The sequence below is a fragment of the Lolium perenne genome, chromosome 2 (assembly GCF_019359855.2).
Source record: "Lolium perenne isolate Kyuss_39 chromosome 2, Kyuss_2.0, whole genome shotgun sequence".
Classification (NCBI taxonomy): Eukaryota; Viridiplantae; Streptophyta; class Magnoliopsida; order Poales; family Poaceae; genus Lolium; species Lolium perenne.
In genome coordinates this window covers 61,314,579-61,333,295 of record NC_067245.2, presented here as the reverse complement: position 1 = coordinate 61,333,295, position 18,717 = coordinate 61,314,579, and the positions used below count along the sequence as shown (strand labels likewise).

Here is an 18,717-nt window from a genome sequence, read left to right as displayed (position 1 = left end):
GCAACACATGAGAGAAGCAGCCCGAGGAGGAAGATACTGGTTTTTCTCGAAGCCATACTGCTGGGCGTGTGGTTGTGCAGCTCGGTAACTCTATCTGTGTGGTTTGAATGTGGGAAAGATAGCAGATGCTTCGTTCTACTTATAGAGTTCAAATACGCTTGACGTGTACAGCGAGGGTCCTTCGAGACAAGGTTGGTTGCCTACTTGTTTATCCTTCATGTTCATGTGTGATGTGTGCGCTTTGATTTCGAGTGTATGTCTGGATTCTGCTTACGATTTGGGTAAATACAGACGGAGACAGTTCTTCGGCTGTTGTCGGCTGCAGTTGACTAGTTGAGGCCACCATGATGTTGTAGGCAGGGCAGGTACGAACCGTGCGATCACAAAGAATTGTTAGGCCAGCAGCTAAGACGAAACGCTGTGTCCTAAGTACCATGATCGTACAAGAACACAAGCAAGTTGCTGGTCAAACTTTTCCTGCCTTTTCTTTCTTCCTACTCCCTCTTCTTCATCCTCCTTCCACCAAGCTCAATGATCGGACGAGACCGAAGAGGCATGGGCATGAAAGAACTAACACTTGACCAACTTCTCTTACGAACTCTATTTTTCAAATTAAAAGGGTATTAATCGCATGAAACAGAAACTTGTCTAAGGGGAATATGCAAGATTTAGTTCGTCACAACAATCGCGAGAGTAAATTTAATTGATGTGGATATAGTTTCAACAATAAGAGTTCCATTGCCTTAGTGGTTTTCAACCCCAACAAAGCACAGGAGGACTTGGAGTTTTGTCGGCGCTAAGCATTGGGTAACCATATTCCAGGAAATTAGACTTGTATTCTTGGGTTGTAGGCTTCGGGCACAAGATATGTGTTAGTTGATTCTTCTTTATTCGATGAATTAAGAAAAAATATATTTCCTTTCTTTCAAAAAAATATTTACCCCCATATTTATCTCACCTCCTTTCGCTCAATCATCCATGAACTCTTTAACGTTTAATCTAGTGACACCCCAGATGCATTGAAGTATATGTGGATTATCTAACTCTTTCTACCAGCTCTAACTTTTAGTTGCGTTTAGCTAGTGCATGAAGCTTGTTATGGTATCAGAGTCTAATTTCTCGAGTTCATCTAATAATTCTTGTTAACCTCTCGTTGTCCATGTAACCTTCTTGAGCCATATCTCGAGTCACTGGTCCTCACTAGTCCACGTTTAAAACCTCTTGAGCCATATCTTGTTTGGTCGGGCTTATTTTTGGCTTTTTAATTTTGGCTTATAAACCAAAAAGGCGCCGCTTTGATTTTGTGTTCGGATTTTTAGTTGTGTTGGCTAGTACAATTCTTATTCCCCCCTATGTGCAGTTGTTGACTTGTGTTTCCCGTCACAAGTGAGTTTATAAAGGGCCATGCAATCCACATATATTGTCCTCCCGCCACAGCATTAAGAGCGTTGTACGTTTTTTGGACTGTAATTATCACATGTCAGAGCAAGGACAGCAGTAAGTTGGAAAAAATGTGCATCTATGCTACTGGGATGGAGAAAATTACAATTATACAGTGAGGGTAGCATGCATATTTTCAAAATATTCTTACAAACAAGAATGATAATAGTGAGAGCGAAACAGTTCTCGTATATATACCAAATATATAAGCACGTCACTCACAAGACTAGGCAAATACCACGACTAAACGAACACATCAGCGAAGCGACACAACAACAGGTACATGCACGAGCAATCAGAAGACGCAAGACAACAATACTGAGAAGACAGTTCTCCATTCCTCATGGTTTAGCCTCCGGCTCTGGGAAGTGGAACTCGGGAATGGTGGGCAACTCTGGCTTTGGCGGCAGTTCCACTTTGGGCAACTCAGGCTTGGGTGGCAGGTGCACCTCCGGGAAGGTTGGGAGTTCCAGCTTGGGAAGCTCGGGCTTAGCTGGAAGGTGCACCGCCGGGAATGTTGGCAGCTCGGGCTTGGGTGGCAGGTGCACCTCCGGGAACGGCGGCAGCTCAACCTTCGGCAGCTCGGGCTTAGGTGGCAAGTGCACCTCCGGGGATGGCGGCAGCTCAACCTTGGGCAACGCTGGCAGCTCGGGCTTGTGCTCTTCGTCCTTGGATGGAGCGGTCTCCTCCTCCAAGATTCTCGCTGCGCCGCTCATGGTGGCGCACGAGAGAAGCAGGCCGAGGAGGAAGACAGCGGCGTTTTTCGAAGACATGTCGATGGACGTGCAGTGTGTGCTAGCTCTAGCAGTGTGGGTTGGATGTGGGAGAGGTAACAGGTGATGCATGCTACTTATAGGGTGCAAAACGAGAGAGTTGGACTTTTGCAGCAAGTTTGGCCATCTACTTATCTGCACTTCCGTCTTATGTTTGCGCTTTCGAGTCTCAACGTTTTTTAAACGGAAGGCTCGAAGAGCCCGACTTTGAATTAACAAAGCCATCAACCGGCAAGGATTACAACGATTACAACGGAACCAACAACAAAGCAAAGGAAAACTGGGGTTGCCAGCTAGAGATACAAGCACATGTGGTGCAAAGCTATAGCCTAACCAAGAAAAGATCAGGCAGAGCGGAGCAAGGCTCCAAACTACAGGATCCACAAACACGCCCAAGACTACAACTAAGCACCGACAGCTCCGCCTGAGAAACAAGCAACGAGCCGCCACTCCATGAAGCTGCCCCAAAACTGAGGTACCACACTAAGCCGCCAGACAGAGGACCATCGACACCCGGGGGGACTAGCTAACTGCGCTAGTGAACAAACGAGCCTCCAGAGTTCACAGGGGGAAACTTCACGACAACGCCTTCAGGAAGGGAAACGGCGCTCGCGAGCGTCGCCGTTGTCGGCACAGGGGAGCTGTGCAAAGCTTTCGCGGAAGCTTCAACACCCACCCCACGGAAGACCTAAGTCAATGCACCTGCCATCAAGACAGTCACCAGCTATTGAGAACCACCGGTGCCCCCCGTGCCATGACGCAAACTCCGACAGCCACCCTAGGCTTGAGAGCGGCCGCGCAAAGCCGGAGGCACACCGTTTATATGAAGCTGGTCACAACGAGACACAGGGAATTGACGAGTAGAGATTCCGAGGAGGACCTCGGGGAACCCGCAAGTCAGCAGAGCAGCAGATAGTGCACCGGGGCGACAACTAGCAGCAAGAAGTGCATCATGGCCACGCCTCCAAGGAGGTGAACGGCATCCATAGACGTCGTCGTCGCCGGCAGTGGCCGAAGCCTTGCGGTGCTTTCGCGGACACACCATCGAGCCAGCTAGCGTCCCTGCAGGCCAAACCCAGGGTAACCAAAACAGTCCTACAGGAGCAGCTCCGTGACGCGCCGCCCCCGCGGTCGTCACCACTGGTCGTAGGGAAACAAGCAAGCGGCAGCAACAAGTCGCCACCAAGCCAGTGAAGCGCTGCCCTACCATCCCAGAGCTCAAGATCTCTCAGGCCGGAGCCAAACCCGAGAGAGGCCATGGTGTCCCTGCCCCTACCGAGACCACCAGACGCTTGTACCGGACCAAGGTGCCAAGGACCAGCCCGGGCCGCGTCACCGGAGCTGCCGTGCGCCGGCCTCGACCAGAACAAGCAGGGGAACTGGCCTGCACCCTAGCAGGATCCAGCTCGAGATGCATATGGGCAGTTCAGGGCCGAGACAGCCCAGATGCGGCCCAAACCTAGGCCCGCATGCCCAGATCTGGGCCCGCCGCCGCCCCCCATGGCCACGGCCGCACCAGCTTCGGGACGCGCCGGCCACCGGCGACCAAGGTCACCGTGCCGAGCCGCCACTCCGCCAGGCTCCGACGGCGCCTCCCTCGCCGGCCGGAGGAAGCGCACCGACGCCGGGAAGGGCCGCCCCGCGAGACCCTTGCCAAGCGCGGGAAGGGGACAGCCACCGCCGCCGGCACCACGCGGGCTTTGCCCGGCGGCTCTCGCCGGCGGCGGCAGCGAGGAGAGGTGGTGAGGACGGCCTGAGGGGGAGGGGAGGAGAGAGTCGCCCCTGTCGCCGCGGGGGCGGCGCGGAGCGATACAGTTTCGACTTCTTCCTGGAGTCTCAACGTTTAGCTGAGCAAAGAGTTCTCAGGCTGCAGTTGACGACACTGACGACGTGCGGTGCGCAGGTACGACCCTGCAAACACATACACTTGTTAGGTCAGCTGTTAAGACTAAATATTGTGTCAAAGGACGCGACAGATTGTAGAATACAAGCAAGCCTGTAAATAGCATTACTGAAGTAAAATAGACATTTTTTTGCTGAAGAAAAACCAGCTTGGAGCCTGACAATTAACTCGGAATTGCGATCATAACATATGCTAGTTTCGATAGTTTCAATAAATAACACAAAACAAAACTTGATTGCAAAATGCGGTGATCCCTAATGTGGACCTACTTATGCACAACGGGAAAACATGAATGGAGTAGGTGCGCTCCATGCACCTTCTCATTTTTTGTCTTTTTTTTTGTTTCTCTCAAATTATATAATCTTTTGATTATATTTTTTGTAAGTCACTCAAAAATAACAAATATAATGGAGGAAAAATAGGTTGGAATTTTTGTGCAAATTTAAATTTTAAATTATTAAAAATTCAAAATAAATTCCTGAAATATATATATAGCTATTGACATAAAAATTCCAAATATTTTTCCCACAATATAATATTTATGTAAGTGATATGCAAATTTTCAAGTTCAAACAATGTGTGGTGTGAGAGATACAAAAATGAGAAATTGTTTGAGAGGGGAAAAAAGAACTCGCACAGATTTTGATACAGTATAGACGGTCTGGATACGGGTGCGCACCAAGCTTCTGCTCTGAAAGTCCACTCTCACAGCTATGCACGACCGCTGGCACTAAGTGTATCAGCTTCACATGATATGTTGATCTAACGTAGGGTGCAGATGTTTCTAAAAACTTAACTGGCATGGTTTGGGTTTTAAGGATGTCTTGTCAACCAATATAATCTGGACTGAACTGCTGTTAGCTGCAAAACATGCAAAGGAGTTCAACGGGGGAGTGAATCTAAGGCAAGTTATGCAGGATGTAGATGGTTACAAGTTTGACTGCTGGAGGAAACCATCGTAAGGGAAGGATGCTTAGAAATTTGAATGCTGCAGTTTTTAATGAAGAGCTAAATTCAGGTTCTTTGTACTACGAGACAATGAAGGAATGGTAATTCTTTCAGCCCGGGGAAACATTTATCATTGCAAAAATTCCGAGCGTGCTGAAACTATTGCCGGTCTCCTTGCTTTACAAGCTGTCCTTCCAAACTATGGTGGTCTAATTCATGTTTAAAATGGTTGTGCTGAACTGGTTTCTGAAGTCAACCTGATGCAAACGAGCAACTCTGCTATATCAAGTACTGTAAAGGATATCAAAAACCTACTCCGGTTATTCCCTACTTATGTTTTCTCAGTAATTAATCACTCTTGTAATGAAGCTGTGCGTGATCTTTGCTAAATTGGATCGTAGCGCATTTAGTGGGTAAGCGTTGCTAGCTTCTGTTCCGTCCTGCGTGATGGAGTTTACCGACCATAATTGTAACCAAAACTCTATTTATCAATGAATACAAGCACAAGTTCAAAAAACTGAACAACCAAGATTATATATAGGCATCTATGATTTTTCGATGGAAAAATGACCCAGACAAACTAAGCTAAAGCTTGTGCTGAAAACCGCACATTGAAGGAAACATGCATATTTTCGAAGTATTCTTATGAGAGAAAGATAACAGTAAGAACAAAAGAGTCCTCGTATATACCAAATATATAACCACATCACGCACAATATTCGCTGAAAACCACGACTAAACACACATCAACAACACAGACACGAGGCAACAGGTATATGGGTGAGCTGAGAACGCGAGATAACAATACTGAGAACGCAGTTCTCATGGCTTAGCTTCCGGCTCCGGGAAGTGGAACTCGGGAATGGTGGGCAACTCTGGCTTCGGTGGCAGCTCCACCTTGGGCATCTCGGGCTTGGGTGGCAGGTGTACCTCCGGGAACGTTGGCAACTCCACCTTGGGCAGCTCTGGCTTAGGTGGCAGCTCGACTTTGGGCATCTCCGTCTTGGGTGGCAGGTGCACCTCCGGGAACGTTGGCAGCTCCACCTTGGGCAGCTCGGGCTTAGGTGGCAAGTGCACCTCGGGGAATGGCGGCAGCTCCACCTTGGGCAGCTCGGGCTTAGGTGGCAAGTGCACCTCGGGGAATGGCGGCAGCTCCACCTTGGGCAGTGGTGGCAGCTCAGGCTTGTGCTCCTCACCCTTGGTAGGAGCAGTCTCCTCCAAGATTCTTGCCGCCCCGCTCATGGTGACACAGTAGAGAAGCAGACCAAGGAGGAAGAAAGCGCTATTTTTCAGAGCCATATTGATGAACTGTGTGCAACAGTAGCTAGCTCTAGCAGTGGCGGTTTGGATGTGGGAGAGATTGCAGATGATGCGTGCTACTTATAGGGTGCAACATGTAGCCTGTGGAGAGACTCCGGCGCTTTGCAACAAGTTGGGTCATCTACTTCTCTGCACTTCCGTCTCATGTGTGTGCACCTCCCGAGTCTATATCTGCTCAAGGTTTAGGTGAGGAAAGCGTTCTCCGGCTGTTCAGTCTTGCGCATGGCAGGTACGACCGTACAAGCACATAAAGTTGTTAATTAGGTCAGCTGTTAAGAAGGAACATCATGTTCAAAGGGAGCTACGGATTAACACAAGCAAGTCTGTATATATAGCATTACTGAATTAAAACACACAACTTCTGCTGAAGCAAAACTAGCCTGGAGTTATCAGCCTAACAATTAACTCTGAATTACGATCACAACATTGTTATAATATGTTTGTTTTGAGAGTTCCATCAAATAAGGAGCACAAAACAAAACTTAATTGCAAAATGTGGTGCTCCCTAATGTGGAATTACTTATGTGAAACCGCTGGCACTAAGTGTAACAGCTTCACATGGTATCTTGATCTGACACAAGGTACATACGTTTTCAACCCTAATTGGCATGGTTCGACTTCTAGGGATGTCTTGCCAACAAATATAATCTAGATGATCAGAACTGCTATTAGCTGCAAAACATGCAAGGAGTTCAACACGGGAGTGAAGCTAAGGCAAGTTATGCAGGATGTAGAAGGTTACAAATTTGGCTTCTTTAATAAGATTGAAATTTTGAGAAGTTAAAACCTTGATAGCACAACATGTGGGAGGGAATCTTCATCACTATTTTATGGCCTGATGAGAGACACAGCTGGGAAACACCTCCACCACTTATGGTTACAATTCTATTACACTGTCCCCTTTCCACCAATCGGCACAAAGAATCTACAGCCATACAATTAAGTTAAGCATCTCATTTTTCCGAGAAGTATGCAAAAGGTAACGCAAAACGAAAAATTACCTTTTTGCTGTGTGAGTTGACAGAAGCAGATGCCACTGCAGCAGCAGCAAAATCATCAACGGCACGACTATGCATTGATGTGTGAAACCAATGAGATTAATTGAATCTTACTGCTGTTCTTAGATCCCACGACATTATTTTAGGAGACTGTAAGTGTGGTGTTGAGCAGTCTGCATTTTTTTCCCAATCGTATTTCTATGCTATGCAGGATAATAGAGACATAGAAGTTATGATAAATCGAAAAGGAACGCAATCTACGCTGTTCCAACCGACTAGTAGGGGTGACCAAGCAAATAAAGCTAAATGACTGCTGGAGGAACCATTAGAAGAATAGACGAAACTCAATTTTTTTGAACACACAAGAGGGGTCTAGAGACCCTGGTGGAATTCTCATTTCATCACCACGTGGTAGGTACAAATTACATACAGGCCCAGACATAAACTCGCTCTAAAGAACCTATTATTTGAGGATAAGGCCTGCATTTTTGTGAAAAACACCCTAACAAGACAGAAGAAAAAGCAATCACATCCTTGGGTCCCCCGATCGCCGGCGTCCTCCAGGCGTCGCCACCGAGGAACAAGGATGGAACGCTCGTACGCCCCCTTCCGGCGAAGAACAGCCGCCACTGGCCACCTGCAAACCACCGGGGACGAACCACTTGGTGGCTTGGAGGCGTCGAGCTCCAGCAGCATGAGCGGAGAGGAGCCTCCATGAAGGAGGTTGAAGATTCGCCGCCCTGCCAGCAGAAGATCGCTGAGGCAAGATTGCCCTTCGCGTGGATGAGCTCGTCGAAGTAGCACCTCTTCAGCAGAGACCAGCGCAGGTTGAAGCAGGCCGCAGCTCCATCTCCTTCACTCCCCACACCTCCATGGCGGGATAGAGAGAAGGAAGCCATGGAACGCCTCCTGCCGACGCCGTACTCGTCGCAGAACTTGGATCTGGATCCAGGAGCGAAGACCGACCAACCACCGCTTCTCGCCTCCTCGCCACCAAGGTCGGCCGGGCGAAAAGACGCAGTCGATCTCACCAAGACTCCTCGGCTCTCCCCCTCGCCACCATGGCCGGCCAGGGGAGCTTCCCAGTCTTGATTTCCAGGCTCATGGACAAGATCCTCCGCCAGCAGCTTATTGATGAAGATGGCCTCACTCCTGCCTCCGCCGAGCTCCATCCAGAGGAACCCAAGCACCAGCAGCAGCGAGCCTAAGCTGCAGATCTGGCGGCAGATCGCAGCACCACCTTCTCTACGGACAGAGGCCCAAGACGCGGCATCAAGCCAAACACAACAACAAAACTAACCCTAAACTACTCCTAGACTACTCCGGCGCCAGCCAAGACACAAACCGGCCAGCTAATCTGGCGGCGCAGCCATGTACGGCCCGGTCAAGGGAGAGCCCCTCTCAAGACTACTGGCGAAACTCAACTTTGAAGCGGGTTTCAGAGAAGAACTAAATTCAGGTTCTTAGGCCACTGTACTACGAGACGATAAGGAATGGTAATTCTTTCAGCCTGGAGAATATTCCTCATTGCAGAAATGCCGAAATAATGCAGGTATCCTTGCTTTACAAGCTATCCTTGCAAACTATGGTGGTCCAATTTAATTTGAAAATGGTTCTGCTGCCCTGGTTTCAGAAGTCAACCTGATGGAAACGGGCAAGCCTGCTATATCCAGTACTCTAGAAGAGATCAGGAACCTACTAAGTGATTACCTACTTATGTTTTCTCAAAAATTAATCGCTCATGTAATAAAGCTGCGCATCATCTTGTAAAGTAACGTTGTAGCGCGTTTAGTGGGCAAGTGTTGCTAGGTTATGTTCCGTCCTGCATGATGGAGCTTACCGACCGTGATTGTAACCAAAACTATTTACTAATGAATACAAGCCCAAGTTCAGAAAACAGAACAAAAAAGATTATATATAGGCTTCTATGATTTGTCGATGGGAAAAATGACCCATACAAACCAAGCTAAAGCTTGTGGTGAAAACCGTAAACTGAAGGAATCATGCATATTTTCAAAGTATTCTGATAAGAGAAAGATTAAAGTATTAATGTATCAGTCCTCATATATGGAGTAACAAATATATAAACCATGTCACGCACAACCAGGACTAAACAAACACGTCAACAACACGACACAACAACAATTACATGGGAGAACACGAGATAACAATACTGAGAACGCAGTTCTCATGGCTTAGCTTCCGGCTCTGGGAAGTGGAACTCGGGGATGGTCGGCAACTCTGGCTTTGGTGGCAGCTCCACCTTGGGCATCTCCGGCTTGGGTGGTAGGTGCACCTCCGGGAACGTTGGCAGCTCTACCTTTGGGAGCTCAGGCTTAGGTGGCAGCTCCACTTTAGGAAACTCGGGCTTAGGTGGCAGGTGCACCTCCGGAAACGATGGTAGCTCCATCTTAGGAAGCTCAGGCTTAGGTGGCAAGTGCACCTCCGGGAACGGCGGCAGCTCCACCTTGGGCAGTGGTGGCAGCTCAGGCTTGTGCTCCTCACCCTTGGTGGGAGCAGTCTCCTCCAAGATTCTGGCCGCGCCGCTCATGGCGACACAGTAGAGAAGCAGACCAAGAAGGAAGAAAGCGCTATTTTTCAGAGCCATATTGATGGAATGTGTGCAACACTAGCTAGATCTAGAAGTGGCGGTTTGGATGTGGGAGAGATTGCAGATGATGCGTGCTACTTATAGGGTGCAACATGTAGCCTGTGGAGAGACTCCGGCACTTTGCAACAAGTTGGGTCATCTACTTCTCTGCACTTCCGTCTCATGTGTTTGCACTTCCCGAGTCTATATCTGCTCAAGGTTTAGGTATGGAAAGAATTCTCCGGCTGTTCAGTCTTGTGCATGGCAGGTACGACCGTACAAGCACATAAAGTTGTTAGGTCAGCTGTTAAGAAGAAACATCATGTCCAAAGGGAGCTACGGATTGCAGAACACAAGCAAGTCTGTATATATAGCATTACTGAATTAAAACACACAACTTCTGCTGAAGCAAAACAAGCCTGGAGTCATCAGCCTAACAATTAACTCTGAATTACGATCACAACCTTGTTATAATATGTTTGTTTTGAGAGTTTCATCAAATAAGGAGCACAAAACAAAACTTAATTGCAAAATGTGGTGATCCCTAATGTGGAATTACTTATGTGCAACCGCTGGCACTAAGTGTAACAGCTTCACATGGTATCTTGATCTGACACAAGGTACATACGTTTTCAACCCTAATTGGCATGGTTCGACTTCCAGGGATGTCTTGCCAACAAATATAATCTAGATGATCAGAACTGCTATTAGCTGCAAAACATGCAAGGAGTTCAACACGGGAGTGAAGCTAAGGCAAGTTATGCAGGATGTAGGAGGTTACAAATTTGGCTTCTTTAATAAGATTGAAATTTTGAAAAGTTAAAACCTTGATAGCACAACATGTGGGAGGGAATCTTCATCACTATTTTATTGCCTGATGAGAGACACAGCTGGGAAACAGCTCCACCACTTATGGTTACAATTCTATTACACTGTCCCCTTTCCACCAATCGGCACAAAGAATCTACAGCCATACAATTTAGTTAGGCATCTCATTTTTCCCAATAAGTATGCAAAAGGTAACGCAAAACGAAAAATTACCTTTTTGCTGTGTGAGTTGACTAAAGGAGATGCCACTGCAGCAGCAGCAAAATCATCAACGGCACGACTATGCATTGATGTGTGAAACAAATGAGATTAATTGAATCTTACCGCTGTTCTTAGATCCCACAACATTATTTTAGTAGACTGTAAGTGTGGTGTTGAGCAGTCTGCATTTTTTTTCCCAATCGTATTTCTATGCTATGCAGGATAATAGAGACATAGAAGTGATGATAAATCTAAAAGGAACGCAATCTATGCTGTTCCAACCGACTAGTAGGGGTGACAAGCAAATAAAGCTAAATGACCATTAGAAGAATAGGCGAAACTCAACTTTGATGCGGGTTTCAGTGAAGAGCTAAATTCAGGTTCTTAGGCCACTGTACTACGAGACGATAAGGAATGGTAATTCTTTCAGCCTGGAGAATATTCCTCATTGCAAAAATGCCGAACTAATGCAGGTCTCCTTGCAACTATGGTGGTCCAATTTAATTTGAAAATGGTTCTGCTGCACTGGTTTCAGAAGTCAACCTGATGGAAACGGGCAAGCCTGCTATATCCAGTACCGTAGAAGAGATCAGGAACCTACTAAGTTATTACCTACTTATGTTTTCTCAAAAAATTAATCGCTCGTGTAATGAAGCTGCGCATCATCTTGTAAAGTAAGGTTGTAGCGCGTTTAGTGGGCAAGTGTTGCTAGGTTATGTTCTGTCCTGCATGATGGAGCTTACCGACCGTGATTGTAACCAAAACTATTTACTAATGAATACAAGCCCAAGTTCAGAAAACAGAACAAAAAAAAATTATATATAGGCTTCTATGATTTGTCAATGGGAAAAATGACCCATACAAACCAAGCTAAAGCTTGTGGTGAAAACCGTAAACTGAAGGAAGCATGCATATTTTCAAAGTATTCTTATGAGAGAAAGATAAAAGTACGAATGTATCTGTCCTCATATACGGAGTAACAAATATATAAACCATGTCAAACACAACCAGGACTAAACAAACACATCAACAACACGACACGGCACGGCAACATGTACATGGGAGAACGCGAGATAACAATACTGAGAACGCAGTTCTCATGGCTTAGCTTCCGGCTCTGGAAAGTGGAACTCGGGGATGGTCGGCAACTCTGGCTTTGGTGGCAGCTCCACCTTAGGCATCTCTGGCTTGAGTGGTAGGTGCACCTCCGGGAACGTTGGCAGCTCTACCTTTGGGAGCTCAGGCTTAGGTGGCAGCTCCACTTTAGGCAACTCGGGCTTAGGTGGCAGGTGCACCTCCGGAAACGACTCCACCTTAGGAAGCTCAAGCTTAGGTGGCAAGTGCACCTCAGGGAATGGCGGCAGCTCCACCTTGGGCAGTGGTGACAGCTCAGGCTTGTGCTCCTCACCCTTGGTGGGAGCAGTCTCTTCCAAGATTCTCACCGCGCCGCTCATGGTGACACAGTAGAGAAGCAGACCAAGGAGGAAGAAAGCGCTATTTTTCAGAGCCATATTGATGAACTGTGTGCAACACTAGCTAGCTCTAGCAGTGGCGGTTTGGATGTGGGAGAGATTGCAGATGACGCGTGCTACATATAGTGTGAAACATGTAGCCTGTGGAAAAACTCCAGCGCTTTGCAACAAGTTGGGTCATCTACTTCTCTGCACTTCCGGTCTCATGTGTGTGCACTTCCCGAGTCTATATCTGCTGAAGTTTTAGGTGAGGAAAGAGTTCTCAGGCTGTTCAGTCTTGTGCACGGCAGGTACGACCGTTCAAGCACATACAGTTGTTAGGTCAGCTGTTAAGACGAAAAATCATGTCCTAAGGGGGTGACTGATTGTAGAACACAAGCAAGGCTGCATATAGAATTACTGAAGTAAAACAGAAAATTCAGGCAAAGCAAAACCAGCCTTGAGTTATCGGCAAGCAGTTAACTCTGAATTACAATCATAACATTGTTATACTATGTAGGTTTTGAGAATTTCAACAAGGAGCACAAAACAAACTTGATTGCAGAATGTGGTGATCCCTAATGTAGATCGCGCAACCGCTGGCACTAAGTGTAACAGCTTCACATCGTTATATTGATCTGACATTCGGTACAGATGTTTTCAACCCTAATTGGCATGGTTTGGCTTTTAGAGATGTCTTGTCAACCAATATAATCCGGATTGAACTGCTGTTAGCTGCAAAACATGCAAGGAGTTCAACACAGGAGTGAAGCTAAGGCAAGTTATGCAGATGTAGATGGTTACAAAATTAGCTTCTTTAATAAGATTGGAAATTTGAAGTTAAAACCTTGAAAGCACAACATGTGGGGGGGGATCTTCATCACGCTATTTCAACCCCTGATGAGATACACAGCTTGGAATCAGCTCCACCACTTATTACACTGTCCCCTTTCCACCAATCGGCACATAAAACCTACAGCCATAGTATTTAGTTGAGCATCTCATTTTTTTCCATAAGTATGCAAAAGGTAACCCACAACAAATAATTACCTTTTCGGTGTGTGAGTCGACAGAAGCCAAAGGCCACTACAGCAGGAGAAAAATCATCAATGACATGCACTGATGTGTGAAACAAATGAGAAAAAAAAATGAGATTGAATCTTACTGCTGTCCTTAGATCCCACAACATCACTTTCCCATCAAATGAAGATGATAACAAATGATACCAGGAACTTGGATGCCATTTGCAGGCAGAGATCCAGCTTGAGTGCGAAGAGAACTGAAAAACAGGAGCCAGTGTCCCTGTATGAAGAAAATGTATGAGCTAATCTGAAAGTGTTCAAAGAAATCAATAGAGGGCTCAGTGTTTTCTATGCTTACCAGGTTTGCGAGGATCCCATACCCTCAATACAGTGTCAGAACCACCAGCAGCGATTAGTGAAGAGCCCTCACCACCACAATCCAAACAATTCAGGGCCTTCCCACAAAACTATAAACAAGGTTTGGAGACCAAAAAGAAATTAGATAGGTACAGTTATGAAACATCCATTGAGATGCACTAGTCATACGACTGGTAGACAAAATATTGTTTGGGCAGTATACAAATTAGTTAATGAATAAGTAGGGACTTGGGCAAGAGACAAAACTGAGAGATACAAATAGAAAAATCAGAACACAAGAGTACAGATGCCAATCAATATGTAGATAAACTGTTTCTTTCTCTAGAAAATTTGCAACCTACAGATATACTGTGCATACCATATTCCATGTTTCTTTCCCTGTTTGAGCATCCCACTGCCGAACAGAATGATCCCAAGATGCCGAATATATTGTTTGCTGCTCAGGCCAAGCAACAGAAGAAACACATTGTGAATGTCCCTCAAATGTTGAAGATGCTGAACCCTGGAGTACAATAGGATGAGAACTGTGAGATCAACAGGATTTATCATGAGTTCATGCAACAAATGAATCAATTATAGCACAAGGATTTGAATACCAATACCAAACCCAAGCCCATTTGCAACTGAATTAACTTGAACCAAGTGGTCCAGTCCAAGATAAAGCACTATGGAGAAGTCAAGAGTAGCTCACAACTTGAACAGAACCAAAGCCAATTTTCACACTGCTGAGTATTTATTCTACTTATTCAGTGGCTCCTGACCTTTAAGTAATTCACCGGCAAATGCAAAGTGGGGTACTTGGCTTCCTACCCCCCAAAACACAATAAAATGCAATGTAGCAACTAACAAGTACCTCTAACTGAGACTCTTCGGGTCCAGATGCATCAGAGTTCGTCCTTCTCTTTTTCACTGTAACAGAATCACCATCTTCTTCAGATCCTTCGACTGCCCATAGCTTAATCTTGGTATCCCAGGAACCAGAACATATCTAGTTACAGAAAAATATGTTAAGAAATCAGGTAAAAAATGTGATATAGCATTGCAGTGTAACATCAGATCGAGTGACTTAGTACCATATTTCTGGAAGGGTCGACAGCAATACTTTGCACAGATGATGAATGACCAGGGAAAATTTTGTAAGCTCCAATTTGCTTCGGGGAGTCAGTGGTGACTGAAGTATCAAACTTCAGGAATGCATAGCATAATGTAAGATAAATAGAAAAGTGCTGCAGGGTAAATGAACAAGAGTTGTAAAAGCAAAAAACTGAATAGATTTACCTTGAACAGGCGCAACGACCTATCCTTTGATCCAGTCACGACATGCAAACTGCCATCAGTTTCAACTCCTGGAACAACATTATTCAAGTTAGTTTGCTTCAAGATAGACATGGCCTTGCACGGTGGCAATGGTAGGAAAACAGCAATTTTGGCAGATACCCCGTAACAAATATTTTGAGCAAAGCAACCTTTATTGATGAAGCTGGCAGAAGTAACTGCACCACTGTGTCCCTCCAAAACTTGAGTACATACAGCTCCATCTTTCCATATTCTATGCAATAAAGGACGTTAAATGGGTAAGAGACATTAAAGTGGTACAGAATTTTTGTGTACCAATTGACAATGTTTATGTTGTTGTTTTTTAACAAGGTCAGACAGAATAAACAGGAGACTTGATAGATGCACACCTTGCAAGACCATCATAGCAACCTGTTAATAAGAACCTGCCAAAAGATAGGTAGTTTAGGCAATACTAGAATCAACACAGAAAGAAAAAAAACATTAATGGAAAATCAACAGATGGTTCATTTGAAATATCGAATGATTTATGCATATCAAGGAAGTACTGAAATAAATCACTGCATAATTGTTCATGAGCATATAGCTTTACAATACTGATCTGCTTGAGCCATAAAAACGATATTTTTACAACATCACATTGGGCCAGTTAGTACAATCAAGTGACTGAGTCCAGGAATGTCGGAAATGTAGCTCCCTATTTCGAAATCTACCGAAGCATTTAACTCACAAAAGCCCAGCGATATAAATGGATATCTTGGATTTCTTATTTCACTTGGCTCTGGTTGAGATAGGAGGACAATAGCTGATTTTAGCCTAGTCTTGGCAAGCTCCATATATCTTGGCCCAACAATTTAACGGTTACCTCATTTTAGTTGTATTAAAAACTTACAACTATATTATATAATTATCATCAGCCAGGTGAGTTGAACTGAAAACCACAGCAATACCATACAAGTTCTATTACTTGCTGATCGGGATTCAAAAACTTGGTAGGAAAGAATTCAAATATTGCCTAAGTGAGATATATAGGTACAACCCTAATTCTTTGAACTTAGTAAATGGTTTCTTAGATGATGCATATCGTTTACACAAAATCATTTGCTTGAAACATGTCCGCAAGAACAGACAAGGACATGATGTTTCGATACTACCATGTACCATCCCTGAGTTTTTCCATTTGACTACACCATATCCTCTGATTTTTGGTTTATTAAAGTGTTCACAGACTATTTGGGCAAGCAGAAAGATGATAATGCTCATTTTAATCCTCTCCAGATCAAGTACCACCTACACTGAAACGGAAATGGACATAACCGTTTTTTTTTTTTTGCATCAACTGATACTTACTGTCACAAGTACGGCACATCATCAAATTCAAGAAAAAAAAGACCATCCTCTAACCAATACACACATCGTCACAAGGAAAAGGGAAAGATTATGTAAAGTTCTTGACAAATCAGTTCATCATTGATCACCTAAATCCTCAGCAGAGCACAGCCATACCTTGAGTTCGACCCATCAACCGCACTAACCCAGTCATCATGTGGCAAGGGCTGCTCCTGTTTCTTCGGCGCCACTGCCTTTACATACTCGAGCTCAAGCACCCGTTCCTGCAAAAACGTTCACACCAAAATCCTCAAATGATTTCCACAGCCATGTCCAAGGCAAATAAGTAGCTCCCAGAACACAAGTCTCCGAGCAAGAATTCGTACCGCGGAGATGCCCTTGGCGAGCAGGAACTGGTGGAGCGGCATCCGCACGAGCTCGCCATCCACGATGAAGTCGAAGGGCTGCGCCTGGTGGTCCGGCTCGGCTGGGAAAATGAGCGAGCGGTTTAGAAAACTCCCGGGACGTCTCGCCCTAGCGGGATGAGGGTTAGGGGGCGGACGCGCTCACCGGAGAGGATGAGGCTGTTGACGATCTCCGAGAGGCCCATGCGGGAGAGCTCGGCGGGGACGGCGATGGCGGTGGTCGGCGCCCGGAGCGGAGGCGGGAGCTTGGTCACGAAGCGCACGCGCACCTGGCGGGACTCGTCGGCGTCCATGGCGGCGTCGGCGGGTGTGCGGCGGCGGGAAGGGTCTGGGGAGGGTTTTGGGAGCTGCAAGGTGGGCTTATTTGGTTAGGGTTTTGGAGTCTGCGGGACCCGGTGGCAGTGAAAGAGAGCTCGGAGACAAGTCAAGGGCTTTTCAGGAAACCCCTTCAGGTATGGCCTTATTACATTTTAGCTCAAACTTATAGACTTTGGGCTTCTGGCCCAGTGGATGCGCATTCACTGGACCAGACCAGACCCATCGTGGACCTGAGCCTGTGGCCCACTATGAACTAGGCCTTATACAAGTTGCATGTCCACATGTCATCAGCTAGTGTGTCTTAGATTTTGTTTTGGAAAAGTTTGAAAATTGCATAATTTTTTTGCCGAACCTCACAAAAGGTGATGAATTTGTTCAGTCTATCGGTTGCTATATTTTTTTTGAAGAGTTTCAACATTTCAAAAAATATTTGCCAAGTGAAGGCCGAGTTTCAGAAGCGATAAAATTTTCAAATGGTTGATCCAAATTGTTTTTTTTTAGATTAGATTAGTTGGTGTACATTGTTAGATGTTGACACACCTCTGACCTGTTGCTAATTAGCTTGATCTAAGATTTGGATACGATAGTATGTGCAACCTGTTACACGAATTAGTGGTTTATTAGAAGAAAAAAAGTAAATAAGTAGTTTCTGTAGAAAAGACGTCGTGGTTTTTGTAATTTTGTTTTTTCGTTGTTAGCAATAGAGCTACTAAATTCATTTGATTAGAAAGAAGATAGTGAAAACACTCAGGCATCACGGTTTATTCGAGGAAAACCGCCCCACTATCACTGGCCAATGGCCTCCTCTTAACCAGACTGCAAAATCACAAGTCCTCGGCCGCTTACGCCCCTTAGCAGCGCTGCAATAGCACCGGCCAGTGGTCCCCTTTATCGCTTAGGGCATCTCCTGCATCCGTTTGCGTTTAGGGGTATCCCTAGCGGCCCGACGTATAATAATTTTTCTATTGAAAAGTCCATAATTCACATGATTATAAAAAAATACATCAAAATCCTTAGAAATTAAAAAGGGCCAGCAAGGCCTGCTAAAACCAAGCTATGGATTACTTCTCATTATCGTTGACGAGGTCAATGAACTTCGGCATCCACCATGTGAGCTGGTACGCCAGTGGTGGAGAAGGAAGGGGAGCCTGCGGTGACTGCTGCCAGGCTGACGGTGGAGCAGGAGGCTGCGGTGAAGGTAGCCAGGATCCCAGGCTGTCGATGGAGCATGAGAAGGCACGCGTCGGTACGTGTTGACGTGGCTGGAGGAGTCGCCGGCCTCCCCTGCGCCAGCGACGACTCGCGAAGCTGGACGGCGAGGCCGCCCCACATAGCGAGTTGGTCGAGCTCGCTATTGGCCATTGCGATGGTAATGGCCTCCTCTTCGCTCATGTCCGGCGGTTGGGTCTCCAGATCCCACGCCAGGCCGCGGTCGTTGTCTCCGCCTTAGAGATGGTCGTCGACCTCATCGTCGACCTCCGCGGTGGCGTCGTCATC

General features: G+C 46.0%; 4 protein-coding genes across 5 annotated transcripts; all 4 read right to left on the bottom strand.

Moving 5' to 3' along the window:
• Positions 1 to 1,609: 1,609 nt before the first annotated feature.
• On the bottom strand, positions 1,610 to 2,272 carry LOC139830110 (uncharacterized). The gene has a single exon (XM_071825118.1). It carries the CDS (start codon positions 2,211 to 2,213, stop codon positions 1,782 to 1,784), a length of 432 nt encoding a protein of 143 aa, XP_071681219.1. The 5' UTR covers positions 2,214 to 2,272; the 3' UTR covers positions 1,610 to 1,781.
• A 3,449-nt stretch (positions 2,273 to 5,721) lies between these two features.
• LOC139830111 (uncharacterized) lies at positions 5,722 to 6,434 on the bottom strand. Of its 2 annotated transcripts, XM_071825117.1 has the most exons (2): positions 6,012 to 6,434; positions 5,722 to 5,969 (listed from the first exon to the last, which is right to left on the bottom strand). In XM_071825117.1, exons 1-2 carry the CDS (start codon positions 6,361 to 6,363, stop codon positions 5,887 to 5,889), a joined length of 435 nt encoding a protein of 144 aa, XP_071681218.1. In that variant the 5' UTR covers positions 6,364 to 6,434; the 3' UTR covers positions 5,722 to 5,886. The 2 variants fall into 2 exon arrangements, with proteins under 2 accessions (XP_071681218.1, XP_051215039.2); XM_051359079.2 differs by having other exon boundaries at positions 5,722 to 6,433.
• Positions 6,435 to 9,420: 2,986 nt separating this feature from the next.
• LOC127332742 (uncharacterized) lies at positions 9,421 to 10,060 on the bottom strand. The gene has a single exon (XM_051359081.2). The coding sequence runs from the start codon at positions 9,988 to 9,990 to the stop codon at positions 9,571 to 9,573; it is 420 nt and encodes a 139-aa protein (XP_051215041.1). The 5' UTR covers positions 9,991 to 10,060; the 3' UTR covers positions 9,421 to 9,570.
• A 2,830-nt stretch (positions 10,061 to 12,890) lies between these two features.
• LOC127332740 (ribosome biogenesis protein WDR12 homolog) lies at positions 12,891 to 17,291 on the bottom strand. The gene is made up of 14 exons (XM_051359072.2): positions 17,048 to 17,291; positions 16,864 to 16,964; positions 16,655 to 16,761; positions 15,538 to 15,573; positions 15,319 to 15,401; positions 15,131 to 15,198; positions 14,926 to 15,036; positions 14,706 to 14,840; positions 14,211 to 14,354; positions 13,833 to 13,941; positions 13,618 to 13,754; positions 13,503 to 13,538; positions 13,300 to 13,425; positions 12,891 to 13,187 (listed from the first exon to the last, which is right to left on the bottom strand). The coding sequence occupies exons 1-13, from the start codon at positions 17,193 to 17,195 to the stop codon at positions 13,333 to 13,335; spliced, it is 1,308 nt and encodes a 435-aa protein (XP_051215032.1). The 5' UTR covers positions 17,196 to 17,291; the 3' UTR covers positions 12,891 to 13,187; positions 13,300 to 13,332.
• Positions 17,292 to 18,717: the final 1,426 nt, after the last annotated feature.

Coding starts and splice junctions, on each gene's coding strand:
- LOC139830111 (XM_051359079.2), bottom strand. CDS start 6,363: ATGGCTCTGAAAAATAGCGCTTTCTTCCTCCTTGGTCTGCTTCTCTAC.
- LOC127332740 (XM_051359072.2), bottom strand. CDS start 17,195: ATGGACGCCGACGAGTCCCGCCAGGTGCGCGTGCGCTTCGTGACCAAG. Junction 16,762..16,863: donor TCGCCAAGGGCATCTCCGCG/GTACGAATTCTT, acceptor ACGTTTTTGCAG/GAACGGGTGCTTGAGCTCGA. Junction 14,841..14,925: donor TCGACCCTTCCAGAAATATG/GTACTAAGTCAC, acceptor TTCTGTAACTAG/ATATGTTCTGGTTCCTGGGA.
- LOC127332742 (XM_051359081.2), bottom strand. CDS start 9,990: ATGGCTCTGAAAAATAGCGCTTTCTTCCTTCTTGGTCTGCTTCTCTAC.
- LOC139830110 (XM_071825118.1), bottom strand. CDS start 2,213: ATGTCTTCGAAAAACGCCGCTGTCTTCCTCCTCGGCCTGCTTCTCTCG.